The sequence below is a fragment of the Antrostomus carolinensis genome, unplaced genomic scaffold (genome assembly GCF_000700745.2).
Source record: "Antrostomus carolinensis isolate BGI_N321 unplaced genomic scaffold, ASM70074v2 scaffold4199, whole genome shotgun sequence".
NCBI classification, from domain to species: domain Eukaryota; kingdom Metazoa; phylum Chordata; class Aves; order Caprimulgiformes; family Caprimulgidae; genus Antrostomus; species Antrostomus carolinensis.
In genome coordinates, this window is record NW_010337716.1 from 30001 (window position 1) to 50787 (window position 20787).

Here is a 20787-nt window from a genome sequence, read left to right on the forward strand (position 1 = left end):
AAAAACGGGAGCCATCAAGACAATAAACATTGTACTAATCTAAAGAAGATCCCTTCCAAAGCCCCGTTGAACACAACTGTCCCTTTCCAGACAAGACTCTAACTTGCAAGTGCCACAGGTAGGAAAGCATCACAAAGCCGCATCATTACCCACGTACTTTGAGTCATGAGGTTTACAAGCCTGCCAACCCCAGACTTCCAAAATTGCAGATCAGTCTCCAAAAAATTCAGAGGACTGGCAAAAAAATTTCCAGATTGACTTGCAAAGCAAATGAGATTAGAGGAAAAAAAATAAAAAGAATTTCTTCCAATGTTAATATCCTTGTAATATAGATAAGGGATTTGAATTTTAAATATTATTTTTATTACTATAGCTCTTTTAATGTCTGTAATTGCTTTCTGTAAAAATGAAACCTCCTCCATTCCCTTACACATTTGTTTGCCTGCTTTGCAGGATGATGATTATGCAAGCGGAAAAAGAGAAGGAGGGGGAAAGAAAAGCTATTTGCACTTGTTGTCCCCAAGTTTCATAAGGTCTGTGCAGAAGCCAAGGCACCATCAGGACCAAAGACCCAGTAAAATATGGAGCTGATCTCCCTGGATCCATGCACTGCTTGTAAATGCACCACACAAAGGCAAATTTGTGGGTGCATCACTCTTACCATGCTCTCTGCCCCTACTGCTCTTGTATTATTTTCCTTAAGAGAAAGAGGACTAATCACCTCCTGGCAGAGCCTTGCCGAAGGGTCTTTCCCCCGCTCTCCGTATCTGAGAGACTTGCCCACTTAGAGGCAGGCAGGAGGGAAGGGTTGGAAGAGAGCAGGGTAGCACTGCTGGAGCCTGCAGGAGGAAGGAAAGGGAAAGAAAGGCAAGGTGATCTGCAAGCCTGCCCAGTAAGGGGGGGTCACAGAGATGGTGATATTTCACAGTCATAGAATCATAGAATCATAGAATGGTTTGGGTTGGAAGGGACCTTAAAGATCATCTAGTTCCAACCCCCCCCGCCATTACGAGGGAAACACTATATAGATAAGGGATTTGAATTTTAAATATTATTTTTATTACTATAGCTCTTTTAATGTCTGTAATTGCTTTCTGTAAAAATGAAACCTCCTCCATTCCCTTACACATTTGTTTGCCTGCTTTGCAGGATGATGATTATGCAAGCGGAAAAAGAGAAGGAGGGGGAAAGAAAAGCTATTTGCACTTGTTGTCCCCAAGTTTCATAAGGTCTGTGCAGAAGCCAAGGCACCATCAGGACCAAAGACCCAGTAAAATATGGAGCTGATCTCCCTGGATCCATGCACTGCTTGTAAATGCACCACACAAAGGCAAATTTGTGGGTGCATCACTCTTACCATGCTCTCTGCCCCTACTGCTCTTGTATTATTTTCCTTAAGAGAAAGAGGACTAATCACCTCCTGGCAGAGCCTTGCCGAAGGGTCTTTCCCCCGCTCTCTGTATCTGAGAGACTTGCCCACTTAGAGGCAGGCAGGAGGGAAGGGTTGGAAGAGAGCAGGGTAGCACTGCTGGAGCCTGCAGGAGGAAGGAAAGGGAAAGAAAGGCAAGGTGATCTGCAAGCCTGCCCAGTAAGGGGGGGTCACAGAGATAGTGATACTTCACAGTCCATGCAGGACTGCTTTTTTGGACAAGCCCAGTGCCAGATTTTTGCAGTTGTTTCCAAGCAGCTATTACAGATTCCTAGGAGGTTCAGGCTGGAATGAATTATGAACTAGGGAGATTTGCTGCCTATAGCCAGACAGCATTTTTAAAAGGCACCAATTACCTTACCTACAGCGTTTTTAAAAGGCACCAATTATCACAACGTGGTGTGTGAGCAGTTGAGCCCATTGTAAACACCAGCAGATTACCAAGATGGGATAAGTCCATCTGTGGAACATGGGCATGTTAGGAATTTTATCTGCAAGAAAAGCCTAAAGCTTCCGAAACCTCTCTTGTCTATACTTAAAAAGGGTTTGCAGGTACTATTGTCCTGGGGAGAGCTCTCCCAGCAAAGCCCCTCATGAAGATACAGCTTATTCTAACAACGGATTTCTTCTCCCAGTTCTCCAAACTGAATATAATTCTACCAGCAAAGTTGTAGATGAAATAGATGGTAAATATGCCACATCAAAGGTGCTTTATGTAAAAGCTCTAAGGACATTTCCATTCCCATCCAGGGGCCAATATAAAGGCACTGATGAAAGGACCAGTGTAGCCCTCAGGTTTACCCAGCTAAGTCACCACCCCTCGCCTGCTCCCAGCTTCTCAGAGGTGGGACATGGATGCCGTCAGGGAACTTTGTGCACTCTGGTTATTTCCCCAACGATCGTCCTTTGGGACCCTTCCAGATCATGTAGGCAGCAACATCTTGAAAGCTGCTCTTCCTTATGCAAAATATAAGGCAAATCCATCCCGCTCCGTTTGCCTTACGGAGAAGAAAGTCAGCACAGCAGAGCTGCCTTCCCCAGGCACACAGGTTTTGTGCCCGCGTCCCTTCTCTCATCTCCAGAGGGTCCTGCCATTCCATGAGAGTTGATTTCCTTCCACTCATTCCCTGCCTGGCCAGCTCCTGTACTTTCCGGACCTATGAAGACAGGCTGAAAGAGTTGGGGCTGTTCAGCCTGGAAAAGAGAAGGCTCCAGGGAGACCTTATAGGGGCCTTCCAACACCTGAAGGGGCTACAAGAAAGCTGGGGAGGGACTTTTCATAAGTGCGATTAATGACAAAACAAGGGGAAATGGGTTTAAGCTGAAAGAGGGAAGGTTTAGATTAGATATTAGGAAGAAGTTCTTCACTATGAGGGTGGTGAGACACTGGCCCAGGTTGGCCAGAGAAGCTGTGGCTGCTCCTCCCTGGAAGTGTTCAAGGCCAGGCTGGATGAGGCTTTGAGCAACCTGGTCTAGTGGAAGGTGTCCCTGCTGCTGGCAGGGGGGTTGGAACTGGATGAGCTTTAAGGTCCCTTCCAACCCAAACCATTCTATGATTCTATGATTCTATGACTTTTGCCGTGCTCAGAGCTGCAGTAGCTCACAGCCTGCTCTAACCTGCACACACGCACACCTGCCTTCTCCTGTGCCAGAGCTCCCTGCAGCACAGACCCGGCTCCTCGCGGCTTTAGCTGGGGCTGTGCTCTGTCAAAGATTCTCTCTCTGCAGGCTCAGAAGTCACGCAAGTTAAGAGCTGATTTCTGACAGCAATAAACTTTGATCTGGGAATAGCATGCAGTGTATTCCCTGTCTGAATATCATCCATTTCATGCTGTCGACTTTGCTTCCTGATGTTCACAAAACTTCTTGCGATTCACTAAGGTCAGCGTATCTTAGTTACAGAGAAGCTCTGCAAACCTGAGCACTCTCCAGTCCTCCCCCATCTGAGCACAGGTAGGAGTTGGCATTTTATAGGCTAAACAATGCACTGGGGGAAGGAATGGATTTTGCTTTGTGCTTCTGCACTCAGTCCACACGCGGGCCCTGGGGAAAGGGAAAACAGGAGGCAAAGGATGGGGGGAAGAGGGGACAAGCACTGTTTGATTTTCATCCTTCCAGCACCATTGCAGCTATAAATGTCAGCATGAAATAGGCTTAGGAAAAGACCCAGAGCATTTTGGGAGCAGAGACAGACACTTTTTTACAAAACATTGCTTAAACAAGGCCAAACTCTTGCTAGGCCAGAGGAAGCCCAGGTGGGCTAGTGTCAGAGAAAAGCATGAGCTGCCACCACCATACCTGGCATTAACTGTGGGATCTGCCTGCCATCAGCAGACAGGCTTGTGGTGCCACTGTAAAGAACGTTAAACACGGGAGCTGAGCTGGGCTCCTGAAGGGGAACAACAATTAAGCAGCCTTAAGAAGCAAATTGCAGGGACTGCCAGTCCTGAGGAGGTGGCTGCCTCTTTGCTGCGGATGCTGACAAGGCTCATCTCAATGCTAATGGTGATGAATGGGGCCTGACGTCAGCCCTCAGCCCGGGCAGAGAGGAGAGAATCCCACCAAAGCCTCCCACAGCACTGGGGACTGACCGGAGATCAGCCCTGCAGTGATTCACAACCTCCTGTCAAGGTACTGGAACAACACACAGTGAGAAAGACCAAGTGGCATAAGGCTTTGGGCTGTCTCTGTGTCAAACACAGGGAGAACAAGCCTGAAGGACACAGCTCTGGAGCACAAGGCTGGGATTTCTTCCAGGAGCAGGAGCCCCTGACTTGAACAGCACCTTGGATGCTACATCCCCTGGGCGCACGAGCGCACCCTTCTCTCCAGCACTGCCCACAGAATACTGACAGCACAGCCAAGGTCAGGCAAAGCTATTTCTTACACTGCCCCTGTGCCTGGAGGACCTTCTAGAAAGCTGAAATCTGTGTTCAATCTTTAGGACCCACCTGTACCCCCACTGCAGACCTGTCGGCATCAGCACTGCTGCTGCGGGTGCTTGCCCTGCTGGAAACCGTCCGGACGCAGTACTGAGCACTCAGCTGGAGGTGACCCTGCTTTGTGCAAGGGGTTGGACTGGATGATCTCCAGAGATCTCCTTCCATCTCTGCTACTCTGTGCAACAAGCAGCAGTCACTGCACAGCAGTCTGGCTGCAGCCTGCTCACCTGGGCAGCGGTTCCCAAACTGCCACAGCAATGACAGAGCAGTCTCTCTGCATCTGCAGATCTGTCCCACGGCACGATGGGTATGGCTCGGCTGCCGGATCAATGTACTGATTGCTTCTGCTCTAGCTGCCCATCTGATCTGACAGGAGCTATTTCGGGTTGTGCAGCTCCTCTGGCTGGGGTGAGAGGCAGCCAGGTTGTGCACTCAGATGCATGTTCTTGCATTTAAAAGCAGGGCCAGATGGGGGACATTCAAAACTGGTGTTTGGGGTTTTTCTAGAGGATGTGCATGAATTCTGCCATATGAAAAGCGACAGCCTGAAAGCCCTGGAGGCTGCAGCTCTCCATTTAAGCCACAATCAGGGATGGGATGACCAGCGATCAGTGCAGATGTCACTGGGGCTACATCTAGGGGTGGGAGGAAAAAGTCTCTGCTAGGTGTTCATCGTGCCCATGGCAAAAGCCAGTTCAGGTGAAGCACCAGGAATGGGGACCCTAAGCCCACGTGGAACAGTAGCAAGACCTAACTAGTTCACTCCACACCCAGTGTCTTGTGCACAATTTTGGCAAAATCAGCAGAGCAATGCAAACCTCTCTGCCCACACCCTCACCGTGTTTGCTCAACAACCCACGCTCCCTCAGTTCCCCACTCCCCCTCACTCCCCACCCACTCAAGGCCCCCCATGTCACACTTGCCAGCGCAATAGTGTGCAGACAGACTCCCCCTCCCTCCCTCCCTTCACCCACGTGCAGCTTTTCTCGCTGAACACCTACACCCACTGCCAAGCCGAGAGGAGGACTCTGCCAATTTTGAAATATTTTCTCTCTCCCTTCCCTTTCTTGCCATTCCCCATCTTTGCAGCAGTTGAAGAGAGAGGGCCTCTGATTGTAAAAGCACCACCTGGCCACCAGCAAGGAAGCTGGAAAAACCATCACCTCAATGCTTTAAGATCCTTTAAGTTCTTGGTGTTGCTGCTTCTGAGGTCAGACTCTTCCACGAGATGGACAACTTCATCTCCCTCGCTTTAAAAGGAGCTTTAACCACCTCTGATCCCAGACAGATTTGAATCACTGACACAGAAACCAAAGATCTATCATTATTTCACAGCATCTCACTCTCCAAATGATCCTGTGCAGAAGTGAAGAGCTGTGCCCAGTCATCTACTCCTCACTTTGTGCACCTCCTCACTCCGTGCCTTCCACAGCAGCACCAGTCTCACTCCAATACACTTGCCCTGGAAACACTCAAGGATCTGATGCGTTACCATCAGCAAACAAGAGATGTTAGTTAAACAATGCTGAAGGAAGCCTGGGCAGCTGATAGAAGCTGCACAGAACACACAGTTAGTCTGCATGGAGCATGCTCCTGCCAGGGCTGCTTTGTCCTTCCAGTTCCCTGCACCCTGCCACAGGTGAGCAGGCCAGGTCCTCTACGGAGGGGACCATCACCCAGCGCTGGTACCCAGCCAGTCAGGGTCCTGATCCTGCCTGCATTAGAGGGAAACTTCTCAGAGGTCTTACAGCAAAACTGCAGTGTCAGATTCCTGCCAAAGCTTCCTGGCAAAACCAAACCACACCATCTCTTTCTCAGCTCAGCTCTATTCTCCAGGGGCATTGCTGAGATGGGTAAATTCAGGAACTGTTGCTGAGGGATCTCTTAGACACAAGCGCATCTCCTGAGGGAGAAGCAAGGGAGCCAAGCACCAATGGCTCACTGTGAGCCGATATACCAGCACTGAGCACAGCCACCACAGCACTACACTATCAAGACAGCAGACACAGGTGTGGCAGAACAAGGAGAAAGCTGTCACGTTGCCTTGAAAAAAAGACATTAGTTAGCTTAGTCATTATCAGACTAGCAAACTCATTTCAGCTCGAGGACATGCTGGAGAGAGAGAAAAGGAAGACCAGACAACCGTCAGGGACTCTGAGCCAGAGACTGTACTGCAGCGGGATGGAGTGAGACGTAATTCTTCCAGCCCTATTGTCCCCTAAGGCTCTGATGCCAAAAAATAGGAGATGGGAAGATTTGCTGTTCCCCCTTGTTTGCTTGTTACGGATAGCACATGTGTACGGTGTCAGCTAAACTGCTGGAGACTGCAGTTGTCTGTGCCAGAGCCAGCAAGGCTAACAGGGGAATTCTGCCCTGGCCTCAGAGTGGCTTTATCGCCCTGCTCACTCAGGGAATGAGCAGGGTGTTCAGCCTCCCTGCCCTGCATGTACAGAGGGACCAATTAGCTCGGTGTGACATCTTTCACTAAGGAATGGGCTTGAGTCCTTTCAAATGATTTATCCCAAGCCAAATCTCTATTGGTTGATCACCAAGTTTACAGGTTTCCTGATCTGACGATGAGTCAGACTGCTGACCTAGACACAGGAGTCTCTACAGCTCTTCCACTAATCCCCCAAGCTATCCCAGTCCCCCTCTTTCTTAGCCCTTAATTAGTTTTGTGAGCAGGTCGATAAGATATGTACTGGTGAACTGGAGTCAACAACAAATTTATGTTTATACAGCATCCTTCTCAATCATATCATAGTGCACAATTAGCCGTAATAGAATTTTCAGCACTTAAGAATAAATCAATAGCTGGTTAATTTAGAAGCAATAAAATGACACACTTTTTCCACATAACCTATAGTCACTCTGGAGAGATTCAGTGCCATGGCAGGGATTACAGAGACCAAAAAAAAAATACTGGAAAGGTACTGCATGGAGCTGGACAATTTTCTGACCTTCTGGTCCTGGACACTAAGTGCATTTGAGTCAAACCTCACTTTCTGACAGCTGATCAGGGTCAAGAAGGAACCTGTTTCCTAAAATAATGCAGCACTGCACAAAGAGACAGGCACAGAGCTTTTATTTTGGGTAGGATTTGGGAAGTTTTGACCTATGTGACAGGTTTGTGTTCCAACTAATGTCCTCTCTGTGCTAAAGGCTGTACAGAGAAAAGTGTCCAAGGAATAAAATCCACTGAAAGAGGAATGCCATGTGTCCAACACAGGACCTTTTTACTCTTCTGCTTCAAGTGGTCCTGAACTGGGACAGGGGATGAACAAGGGGCTGGAACTGAGGACAAACTTCCTCAGGGGCTGACTGTCAAGGAAGGAGAGAAACCCCTTGGGCACTGAAATGACCTCAGAAAGCAAGATCCCAAGCAGCCCTGAATAAACACAGTGGCATGCACATGGCCAGATCTGCCCTGGCTGACCTGATCCAAAGTGCAGTCCCTGTGACTGATGAAAAACTCGCTGACACCATTATAAAGACTCTACAGGGCCTAGAAAGAGCAAAGCAGATAAAGCTTTTTCCCTCCTCCAATTTTTGATTCAGCCTCATACAGGCTTTTCCAGCTCTGCCCTGCTGAAGCAGAAGTAAAAATTCTCCTAAATAAGGCTCGAGCTGCAGAAGAAACAAACGGTTTCTATGTGACAATGAAGTTGAAACACTTATCACTACAGAAAAACAATTCTCCAGAAGCTCTCATTTAATGGAGAGACACTGCAAGGTTAGTAGGCCAAAAATTTGATGGCTGTTCCCTTCCTTTGTTTGCACAGATCACACGCTGCTCTCTGCACCTTCCTTCTTGCCTCCCCAAAGAAACACTGCAGAACTGTAATTGTGTGTGTATATATATACACACATGGAGAGAGATATTCATAAAAACTATGCCAATAGCCTAGAGCATTTGCAAACAACTGTACAGAAGGCTCTTTAGAAGAAGCAGACGGAGGTGGGATGTCAGCTGGCATCAAGAGCCATCACTTTGCCAGGGAAGGGTGACCCAGGAGGCAAGGTGCTAGTTCAGGAGGGATCTCCAGTCTGTACCGTGACCCTCAGCAAGTTTCTTAGACCTAGTGTTGTCCCACCTGACTTTAGACACTCAGCTGAAGCTCCTATGGTAGGATGAGTGTCAGCCAGGTCCCTTTCACCATCCAGAGAAGAAGCAGACAGATGCTAGCAGGCATCTTGTAGAGATGCTTGCTCATCTCCCGCAGCCGGGAGGAAAGCTGCAGCAGGAGCCCTGGAGCCACAGGGGATGGATTCAGGCCCTCATTCCTCTGCTTTGCGGGAGGGACATGCCACTGCTGTGAGGATAATGACAAGGTGGCTCAGGGGCTCCTCTCACACAGTGATTTATCATAAAAACACCTCACTGCAGATTTGCCACCAGCTGAGAAACTGTCACTGGGTTCTCATAGGCACTTCAGTAATAACAAGGCAGGGTAGAAATCGGCCAGCGAGGAAGTATTGGTTTAAATAATATCAATCTTAATGTTAGCTTTGGCTAAGCCTATTTTACTAAGGATCTCGGAGCATTTCATGAACTGTATTTAAGCCTCAGGACCCCTGGGGAAGGACTACCTTTAGCTGCAGAGGAAAACAAAGAGCTGGGAGGGGGGTACAGGCTGACTGAGCACACACGCATGCAGGAGTGTTGTCAAACCCAGCAAAAGCATTCAGCTTTCAGTCTAGCTGCTGCTCAGTGACAAGGCAAAGCACAGCCACGAAAAAAATCTCGATCCACACACTTCAAGCAAACAAAAAAATGTTCCTCTCTAAAAACAATACTCAAAGTCGAGGAGCTGAAATGAATCTGCCAAAACTTTTCTGCGCAGAAACATGATTCTTGCTTGCTTCCCTCCCAAACAGTGTGCTTTTGTAAGTTTTCTTCAACAGCTACCAACCCCTGCCATAGCTTGCATATTTTCTTGTTTCAGGTTTTCATTAATTTTTCCACTGGGAAAATAAATAATCCATTCTGTATTAAGCTCTTACACAGGGACCCCAGAGTCCAGGCCTCCCTTCCAACAAAACAAGGACCTCAACAGCATCCAGAGTCCCTAACTCCTGCTCTGACTACTTTGCACACTGTCACATCGACACAACAAATACATTTGACATTAGGAGAACACATTAAATGGAGATCCTCTGGTCAAAGTCTCACAAATGCACTAAAACCACTCCCCTTTATCATCCTGGAGCACTTAATAAAGTATCAGGGCTTTTCATTGCCAAGTCCCACTGGCACACAGTTAAAGAGAGCAGTTAATTCACTTACCCGAGCAATCAGCTCCCCGACCATCCCTGTCCACGTGCCATTTGCCTCAGGGACTCCATACACACCATCGCCAACGAGGTGGATCTTATAGTTGAAACGCAGGATCTCTGCCAGCTCCTTCAGCATGTCCACGCAGAAGCCCTCGTAGCGGTCATTGCCTTCCAGCTCCTGATGGTTCCACTTCAGCATTAAGTAAGGGTTTTCCTGCATTGAAACTGGGCAGCTGTCATTCCCATCTTAGCCGAGGCGTCCCACCAGCATGGCACTGAGCACGGGGCAGAGAGGGCAGTGGACTCCCTGGCAGCGCCCAGCCATGGCGAAGGCTCATATACGGGGCACCCAAGCCAACCTCCCATCCCAGTATATCCCTCTTGACCAGGGTATAAATGATACAGAAAGCTGGTTTGATCACTTGGGAACCCAAGGTGGTGTAAAGCTAGCAGAACTGTTTCTACACTGGTATTCATTAGCCCCTTCTGTGTCAGGGATTTGCTGGAGGTACAGCAGATTTACCCCAGTTTAGGATATGAAGCAGAGCTTAGGAATCATTCTTTGAGGGCTGTTTCCAACAGGCATATGCCAGAGCAGCCCAGTGACTGTTCCAAGTTATGGCCAGGCCATATAGATCCCAGCCTCTCTAGGCATATAGCCACTTCTCCAGTTTGCCCCCTTTTTCAACAATCTTTGTGGGACACAAGGGAATAGTGCTCCGAATGGTTCAGGATTTTGAGTGTCTATAAGGAAGCAGCAGAGGCACTGGGAAAAAATCAAGGGACTGGCAGCACAGCATTGAACAGGGAGCACTTGGAAGGGGAGTTTGTCAAATAAGGACAGCGGTGCCTGTAGATGTGAAGTCTTGATTCATAAAAGTTGTACCCATCTTGCCCAATTTCAGTAATTTTATGGGTAGAAGGGACAACTGTCCCCTCTAACTTACCAGCTGTACACAAAACAAGAACATCATTCAGAGATGAATATAAAATGGCAACTTGCCCCCATCCCAGCCCTCTCCCCAGCTGCTTCTGAACTCATCAAATATCATTTCCATATGAAACATCAACTTGAGTTTAATTACACTGTCATGAATTGTCCTCAGTAATGCAATTACAGATTTGATTGTCTGTTCTTTATGAAATCAGTGTGCAGTGCTGCATGCTGGGGGCCGAGGAGGGTGGGAACAGGGAATAATATTCTAGCTGATTGACACCCCTAAGCGTTGGGCTGGCGAAGAGCTAATGGGAGCTGTAGGTGACCCTCTCACTTACCAGGATGGTGGTGACAACGAGTGTGGTGTTGAACAGACTGTCTGATATGTTGGAGGAGAAGATCCTGTTGTCCATGCTGAGTCCTTCAGAAACATGCCAGTGGCCAATCTGGAGAGATAAACAGCACAATATGAGAACTTACAGGGCAAATTACTGCACGCACCCACCATATGGCTCTGGTGACTGACAACCACCGAGCTGGCCCTGAAGAGGTGTTTATGAATGCTCCATTACCCTTACAATGCACTGTGTGACAATGCCAAAACATGTCCCTGCTCCTGGTGGGTGCTGCCTTCCCAGGTGTCCTCCCTGCAGCTGCAGCAAAGCCCCACACCAGGAGAAAGCTGCGTGGTGCGCAGCTACCTGGGGCTTGTGGCAGCCAAGCAGCCGTCTGCCTTGTCCCCAGATGCTGCCAAGACGGGTCCATTTTACCCAGCAGCATCCCTGCAGCCAACACCAGTGAGTTTGTCCTCCCCCAGCACAGTCTGCTGGGAGCCTCTGCTGTCCCTCACACTAGAGGCATTGCAGCTAGGTCACGGTCACAGGATGAAGACTTGATTGTTGCTCTGGTGCATTTTGGCTGATCCCTTCACCTCCTCAGTTCTCTGGAGGTCAGCTCCTAAAGGGGACAGGGCACAGAGGTGCTTCACAGGAAGGCAACAGTAGAGCTGGGGTTTGGCTCAGCTGCAACATGCCGGGGGAGACCCAACCACCAGCACACACTGCAGGGTCAGCGCTACGCCCAGGTTTGATGATGCTGAGCTGTTCACATGGGCAACATGCATTACAGACACAGCTCAGAATAACTTCAAGAAGTGTTAAAGTCTCATACTTTTACAGCAAAAGCCCAGAAGTGGGGATACAGAATTCCTGCCTCCAACTCCTGTCCTGCCTTACACTGTCTCTGCACCTTTGAACAAACGTTTCACCTGCCCGAGAGCAAGCAAAACCTCCCGCTGTCCTGCGAGCGTCACTGTCGTCAGTTAAAGGCTGGCATAGGCACTGTTTGTTCCTCAGAGGAAAACACCACTTCACAGGGAATATCACAGCATCACAGCTTTCATTGCAATCCCAGAGCAGCAGTGCCGACATGGGGCAGATGTCTTCTAGCCCTGACCAGCAGTTCCACCTTGGTGGCAGGTGGTGAAATGAACCCACGTTCTCAGTGGTGCTGCACCGTGACTCATCTCCTCTATCTGCTATAATAGATACCAACTCCTATGATTAAGTGACTCCAAACTCTTTGATTCAGGCTTATCACACCCAACAGGTAGCTACTCCACAGGTAGCTTAATTCACCCATCCAAGCATCGGTGTCACTGCAGGAAACCTAATTCCCACCACCAGTGGTAGAGACCAGTCCCCCAGTGCTTGGGAGGACATCGTGACTCAGCTGTGACGCCACGCAACCAGTTGCTGCCTTCAGCCAGGGGGAGGAATATTCAACAAAATCTAATTTTAACTTAAAGAGCCTAATCTCCCTCTCTCAGAGCTCTGGGCAGGGAGATCAGCACCTCCAGCAGCTCATTCAGAGCATGCAAATTAGGCACCCACTCTCTTATGCTCCCTAAAAGAGGCTCTGGTTTTTCTCATGGATAGATGGGCAGCTGAGGGAAGCCAGCTCCCTCCGAGACCCCTTCTCTTTCCTTTTTCTCCTGCAAAGACTCTCTGCCCTCATCAGGTCTCAGCCCTCTGCATGCTGGATTGCTGGCCACAGCCTAAGTCCTCTGACACCAATGAAGTGAGTTGCTGTGGCCCTAGGAAGTAGTGGGTGACCCCAGCATGCAGGGGTGTCTTCACAGCTCCTCTGTAGCCATGGTGCTGGAGCAAATCCATGCCCAGTTCCCTCACGCTGACAGAAGTGGTCTCGAGTGCTGTCGGTCTAACCCAGCTTATCCTTCCACTGTGCCACACTTGTCAGGGTGGTAGGAACAAATCGATTTCTCTTCCTTCAAAGAGTAATCTTCTTATGTTCAAAGAGGTGGGTGGAAGGTGATGCAGAGCTACAGGCCAGGCAGGTGCACCGCCACAGAAATGGAGGGGAGGCACGCTGATTTACACTGCCCCAGGATTGACTCCATGCACTCCGTTGCTTTTCTTGGCAGTGCTTTCCCTCTGGCATGACTGATGGCTTGAGGACTTCAGAATCACTTGGCTCGTGCATCTGAGCCAAACACAACCTGAAACTGCAACCATGCTGCTACGCTGTCGTCAGTCTAAATCACTCTGGATGTCGAGGAAAGGGCCAAGTCCTTTCTTCTCCTGGCTGTCAGTGCAAATCCAGCCCCAGCGACTGACAAGCTGTTACAAAAGCGGCCGTCTGTGAGGAGCCCTCAGTCCAATCTCCTCATCTCTAGGCACAAGGAGCAGTGGGAAGTGCAAACAGGACAAACTGACCCTCGTGGCCCTGCAGAAGGAAAGCAGGCAGGGAAAGCAAAGGACAGTCACGTGCATGCCTGCTCTCCTCCCCGGCTGGAGTTGAGGTACTGGGCTGCAGCAGCGCAGGCAGAGCCAGCTCAGGCTCTAGGAAGGCTTGTTTACTCTGTGGACAACACAACAGAGATTATTCCTCCAAGTTGTCAGCCCAGCCCCTCTGCCAACATTAATAATGCTCTGCTGAAAGCACCTATCATAGCAAGGACCTCTGAACATGTTGGAAGCATTAACTCTCAGAGGCTCCCCACCAAAAGGAGGGTACTGGGGGGTTGTCAGCCTTCCCTGAAGATGGGGAGATGGAAGAACAGTGACCGTCTTGGATCAGGCTGGGAGAAGAGCTTGGGCACTTTGTTCTCCTGACTACTTGTTGTGGCGTAACTACCATCAAGCTTATAGCATCACGGTGACACTGTAGTGCAGGATTCATCTCTGAAAACAACAGTCCCAAATTGGGAGATTTACCATGTACTTCATGGACAGGGAGTCCTTGAAGTGCAGCTTTAACTGGCCTGCACAGGACCTGCATCCATGTGACAGGATGAATTTATCCGGGCTGTATTCCCCAGCTCTGCACAAAGGTGCTTCCCTCTCGCTGTGATTGCTGAACAACAGGCCCTCTGCAGCAATTGCCTCTCTGAGCAAGTGATCAGTCATAAACATTGCCTAATTTTTTTTCTCCACAACCAGAAATTAGTGACAGATTAACTTTAATTTTAAAAGCCCTCACTGTTCTAAAATTTGTCCCTCCCCTGCTGGCACACTGAGACTAATTGACTGCCTCCTCCTCTGACAGCGCAGTGGGTTTGACCTTGCTTTTACCTCAGCACCAAAGCCAAACACCCCCATATGCTGGGGTATTTCTACCCCATCCTGGTTTGTTCCAGCTCACCACTGTCCCCCTCGCAGTATGATAAAGACATTAATTGACTCCTCATGCTGTTCACTGTTTCTGAAGTGTAATGTGTCAGAGGATGTCTGGGATAGTCAGATCGCTTCCCTCTCTTGCAAGATGGATATCAAGGTGATTTTAATTATCTCTATCTACATATAAAGAGCCTCTGAAAAACAAAAGACATCCATCTGCAAAATGTGTTAGAAAACAATCAAATGCTTTCCACAAACATGGATAAGATGATCCTTTTGTTAAGGCTCTGGACTAGGACTTAAAGATTCGGGATTTTTTAGTAGCAGATATGATTGGTCTGTATAAATACATCAGGTGGAGGAGGTCCTTAGCAAAGAGGTAGAACAGCTTTTGAAGCTAAAATGATAGCGTTGGCACAATAAATAAATAGATGTAAACCATCCAGAAATAAACAGGTTGAAAATTAGAAGAGGGTTTCTAATGATCAGAGGAGCTGAAGCGATGGCTTACCTTTCCCAGAAGAGCAGTAAGGGCAACACAACAGCTGGTTGCAAGCTGGAGCACAATACCTTTGTGAGAGGGATTATACAACCTGGTGACATGTGACAGCCCATGGATGAAGAAAGTTCCCTCCATGTCCTCAGGCTGTGTGGTCCCCCAGACCCCCACACCATCATCTCTGCACCTCCCGGTGCTTCCCTATCCTCAGCCCTCTGCCACAAGGAGAGCCAGCCCCACTTTGTCTGTCCCACCTGCAGTGCCTGCGAGTGTCTCGAGGCAGGACCTCGGTCTTGTTACGTGTCCTTGTTATAGACAGGGAACAAACACACAGTTTCAGTGGGAAGCAGCCCAAAGAGCCTCAAGCCTAGAATAAGCAAGGAAGTGCCATTGCTTGTGACACTGCTCCATCCCCACAGGCAGGCAAGGTCCCTCAAATTAGCTGCTCTGCAAAAAGTGTTATTTGGATCAGTGACACTTAAAGATTTTTCAACTCCGTAGAAAATCACCAGTGGCTAACACGATGCAAGTGGGGCATTCCTGGCTCAATTCCTTCAGCTCCTCCACTCAGACATATTAAAGACGCCTGGGCTTTCAAGCTCTTTGTGGCATGCAATGACTAAATACCACTCAAACTAATGATTTTAGTGAAGTCTTCTGCTGAGTGCCCCACAGGCCTGAATGGCAGCTGGAGGCAGTGAAAGACAACATAGCAAGACCTCTCTATAAGCTTCAGAGGCACCACAGGTATTTACCACCCCCACTCCCAAGCTAAAAATTAAGGTAAAGCCAGCCCTGCATGCAGGGGTCTTAAAACAGACAGGGGACTGCGACTGCAGCAAACCCAGCTACCTTCTGGGCTCCGATTAGCAAGCACTGTCCTACAGCTCGCATTCATCAGCTCCCCTTCCTCTGTGTCCCCAAGAAAAGGAAGGAGTGCAAAATGCTAAAAATCTCTCATCAAGTCCTCGTTTGGAGAGCCTTGTCAGCACTAACAGGAAAGACACTGTGCCAGGAGGAGATCCAATTAAGAAGGTACTTGGTACACAGGGGCGAGGAAAGGAATAAAACAAATAAATGAAAGAAAGCCCTCAGAGGACAGTGCACAGGTCTGGCACGTGGTTGGCACTCCTGAAGGACACTAGTGCAAGAGTGATGTCAGAAAGGCAAGCATGCAAAAGTTAGCACGGGACACAGAGACCACCAGCTTTTAAAACCTGTACAACCACGAGACACACATGCACCCCACCCCTGAGGCCACACAGCAGCCCCTGCAATCCCCTTCCTCCCCAGACCTCCCCTTCAGACAACATGACTGACACCTGGCATAGCACAGGCAGGTCCTGATGGTGGCAAGCACTGAGTTCATCGGGTCTTGGGGGATGAAAGACTTTGTTCTTAGCAGGATCTGTCCCTGAACTCTTGCTGGGGGTAACAGCTAAAGAGGAACAAGTCCCATTGAGACTGATTAGCAGCTTCTAAGTTAAAAAGGTTTGATGTGGCGGGGATTGCAGAGGGTCTCAGAGCTATCGGCTGGTAACTCATCTGTATCTCATCAACATACCAATTAGACACCCCCATCACTTCCACTGCTCTGTCTCAGGGCAGCAGCAAAGCTTTTAGCTAAACGGCAACTCATTGGCCACACTTAGGACCAGGCAAGAACAAGGGGTCACAAGCAGAGCTGGGGACAACGTCCCCATTGCAGGGCTCCAGCCCTCAGAGAAGCTTCCCTTGCCCACCCTGCCTCTCCTCTGCACACTCACCTTCCTGGGGCCCTATAAATCACAGCCCCTCTTCATTCCTTTCTCCTGTTAAGCTGCCAAACTTGCTCTTGGTTTACTGCAAATCACTATGCTGAAAGCAGAGGGGTGTGCTGCAATGTTTTTGAAAGGGGCAAAGAAAGGGGAAAAAAAAATAAGAAGATGACATTTACAAACTCAGTCCTTGTCAGATCTATGGATCACCAACAAATTAACGAGTCTGTACTTTATCACGCAACCAATGAACAGAAAGCAGCTCTCATATGGCTGGGGAAAAAATTTCCACTAGTTAAGCTAAATCAGGAAAAGACATGTTTGGTGTGTTACATAAATGTATTAAAAATTGGATGTCAAAAAGCCCTGTCTCCTTGCCCAAAAGCAACAGCGAGCTGGAAAATCTAAGTGTCTCTAATTTGTTTGCTGGCTGGATCAGCTTCAAGATTTGGTGAACACTCTATCAAAGTTGATGAGCTGGAAGTCCCTGTGGCTTCGATAGATGGAAGGAGAGAGAGGGGGAGAAAGAGGGAGAAGGAAAGAGAGAAAGACAGAAATGGGCAGAGAGTGTGAGCTTGATTAAAACTAAGGAGGGAATAGGGGTGTTTCAAACAAGAGCCTGAGCAAATCAGTTAATATAAGTCTTGGGAACAAGATTGTCTCCAGGATGTGAATGCCTGTTCCTTACCCTGTCCCCTCATGGTGGGTTTAATTACATTATTTCTAATGATTTATTTAGTCATTTTCATCACAAGAAGCCAGGCTGGCAAAAAGAAAATAACTATTTATGGTACAGCAGAGCGGCCTTGGGCTTCCCTTTGCTGTGACCGGGAGGGGTGGGCAGGACCAGGCAGGACCCTGCTCAGGTTTCCCAGCTCTGTCTGGGGGTGCCCTTCGCAGCCAGGCACATCACAAGAAACTCCTGCAGCCTGCAAGGGACCCTAACACCCCTCTGGGCACTGCCATCAGTCAGGCAAGACCCTTGAGAGCAGGCTGCCTAAGAAGAGGAGAGCAGACGGCAGAAAGGCTGTCACAGGAATACAGAGCAGTTTTAAAAAGACTATCTCCTCCCCCATGGGTTTCTGACAAGAGAGGGCTGGCAAACCATGCACACCAAGGGACTGCCTCTTCCTTCCAGCACCTTGTTACTGCGACTGGAAGTGATTTATCACCACCACTCTCCGATGGGAAATTTGAAAAGCTTAGTCTCAGCGCAGGTTTCCTGGGTACCTCTGAAACATGAAGCTGCTTATTTACCAAGCTGCTGCATGCAACAGGTCAAAAAAAGGTTTTCTCCTGTCAGACTGGGTTTTTGGAGAAGAGTTCTGCAGCACTCTGGGTGAAGCACTGCTCCAAAAGGACTCCCTGCCACATTTAAACACATCAAAACCATAGCTGTTGTAGGGAGCCTTCCAGCATGGGCTTCTTCAGCTCCAGCTGAATGCATGCTCTTACAAATACAGATGGGCTTGGATCTGTCACTTTTGTTCAGAGTATGATGGGTCTGGGAGATGATTAAAAGGGCATTGGTGCTATGAGAGATCTTACTGTGGGGAAAATGCCATCCTGATCCCTGGTTCCCTCAGCTAAAGGCAGCATCAAAGCGGAGCTGTCACTTGACAGGTTAGAACTGGCAGGCAACATCCTTGCCAAGGCTAAAATTCACTGCTGCCAGACCAGGAGAGATTTCCTAATGCCAGAATGCTCTGTCGGTGTGGGGTAAGACACAGTAGCTTTTGTTCTCTGCCAGTGTCTAGGAGAAGTGACAATCTCCAAGAAAAGGGCAGGTGTGGAGCTGTCAGTAGGGAAATAAGACAGACGAATACCCTTTTCCTGGGACTTCCAATTTTTTTACCTGAATTAGGTTTGCTTTTACCAGTAAAATCCTCATTCCTTGGGCTTGTGTCACATAATCTCAACAGTTTGATATATGTGGCCCCACATGGTTATCCTTAACCTTAGCTAAAGCCAGAAAACATCCCTTGGACAAGGGTAACAAGGTCACAAGCAGGAAAAGGACCAGCACTGGGAGGAATCTACAAGCACTGAGACAAAAAGCAAATGAGAGTCTGAGCTAAGCAAACATGTTACAGAGGAACACGCATCATAAACTGAGGTAAATTATCTCACATTTCCTCCTGCACACCAGGCTGGATTGCCCCCTTTGCTTTCCCTCCCAGAAACAGTTGTTTGGAAAGGTTCATAGTACCCTTTTTTGTCCATTTTGTGGGAAATTCCCCCATTTTTTCCCCATACAAATAATTTTGAGTACATGTGTCTCAACAAGCTTAAGAACAAAAGTGTCTTGAGCGTGGGCTTGTATCTAGCGCACACTTTATGCCCTGAATCATATCCTGCCCAGGAGGGTAACTGCCACAGGACAGATATTGGCTGCAACAGCACCACATCACAGGCATGGTACGTTAAGACAAATCTAAATTATCTCAAGACACAGAATCACAGAATGTTGGGGATTGGAAGGGACCTCAAAAGATCATCCAGCCCAACCCCCCTGCCAGAGCAGGAACCTAAATGAGATCACACAGGAAGGCATCCAGGCGGGTCTTGAATGTCTCCAGAGAAGGAGACTCCACCCCCTCCCTGGGCAGCCTGTCCCAGGGCTCTGTCACCCTCACCATAAAGAAGTTTCTTCTCAAGTTTAAGCGGAACCTCCTGTGTTCCAGCTCACACCCATTGCCCCTTGTCCTACCATTGGGCATCACTGAGAAGAGCCTGGCTCCATCCTCCTGACATTCGCCCTTTACATATTTATAAACATTAATGAGGTCTCCCCTCAGTCTCCTCTTCTCCAAGCTAAAGAGCCCCAGCTCCCTCAGCCTTTCCTCAGCAGGGAGATGCTCCACTCCCTTCATCATCTTCGTGGCTCTGTGCTGGACTCTCTCAAGCAGTTGATTAAATTCTTGATTAAATGAAATACAGTGTTTTTGCCAACCCAGGCCCAGCAACAGCTACTGTGACAGCCACGCCATGTTTGCCACATGTTGAACGCTTCCTCTTGCAAAGGATGGTGTCTGCAATCTCCCTGCAGCAGCAGCCCAAGCCAAGTCCTCAGCAGGCTACGCACAAACCATCCCTGGGTACCATCCCTGGGGTAGCGCGGTCGCTCTTACCTGCCGGAAGCCGCTGCGTGTGTGCTGCAGGATTTTCAGGGCGTAGTTGGATCTCTGACCTTTGCTGTTGAATTCGATGTGGCCAGTGAGACCTTCCAATTCTACCTGTCCAAGAGAGAATGAGTTACAGCGCCCATCGAGGCAGCTCACCCCACTGCCCCATGCGCTGGCGTTCACCCTCCTGGCAGGAAGAGCAATGCAATCCTTGTGTTGCCATCCTAATTGTTTTCAGAGTCTGGCTAGGGTAGCACTGAGAGGTGTGGAGGGGAGCAGGAGAATCAGCAGCGCAAGGCGCAGGGCTCCCCAGATTTCTTTGCACCAGCTGCTCTTGGAACAACCCCCTCTGCAGCCCCTCACTGCCTCCCTCCATCCCAAGGCTAACACCATGTTCCACGAGCTCTTTGTCCTGTCACACCAAATCTCTAGCTGAGGATTCCTCCACAAACCATTACATGCTGTTTCACGGTACCAGGCCTGCATTTAACACAAGAGCATGTTGCAACGGAGCCAGGATGCGTGTCTAGCCTCACTGTGCAGATGAACCACTGCTCACTTGCTGCTGGAGCACTTCTTCAGTAACAAGGGCAAACTACTGGGCCTCCTAGCAGCAGAGACAAGGGAAGCTGAAGAGTTTTCTTGTCTCTGACTAAGGGTGAGATTTAAAGCAGGGTTCACATGCATCAACCAAAGTGACACAAGGTTCAGGTTCAGCTGATTCTTCCTTTGGGGGAAAAATAATCTTGTTAAATTTTTTCGTCTCACGACATTTCAGTTGCACCCCAAACAGATTCAGGAAACATGCTCCTTCAGCTCTCAGGAATCATATGGACAAACTTCAACTATTTCTCAAGGCTGAAATTTCAGGGTCTGTTCTCATGCCAGAACTAGGCTTGATCAGTTCCAGCAACCATACTTGGGTTCAGAGGAGCTCAAACACCTTCAAAGGGAAGTTCATATTTTGCCACTGAGCTCTAAGCAATTGTACTGCAAGACCTTGTATCAACTCCAGTTCACTCAAAACAGAGCTCAAATCAATTAGAAATATTCATACTTTAAAAAAAAGTCACTGAATTCCAGTTACTCTGTAGCAAAGCCTGAAAAAACTGAGAGTTTTATGTCGTTCCAAGGCCAGTGACAAACCAGCCCTTAGATCTCCTCTCTTCTCATTCCCAGTGCT

General features: G+C 48.7%; 1 protein-coding gene across 1 annotated transcript in view; it reads right to left on the reverse strand.

Moving 5' to 3' along the window:
• Window positions 1-20787, reverse strand: part of LOC104530611 (glutamate receptor ionotropic, kainate 4) — a 127265-nt gene that overhangs the window by 18371 nt on the left and 88107 nt on the right. Inside the window, exons 9-11 of the mRNA XM_010175258.2 lie at window positions 19611-19715; window positions 10924-11031; window positions 9659-9862 (exon numbers count right to left, since the gene is read on the reverse strand). Of these exons, the coding sequence (XP_010173560.1) occupies window positions 9659-9862; window positions 10924-11031; window positions 19611-19715 (417 nt within the window). The remainder of the gene's footprint in view (window positions 1-9658; window positions 9863-10923; window positions 11032-19610; window positions 19716-20787) is intronic.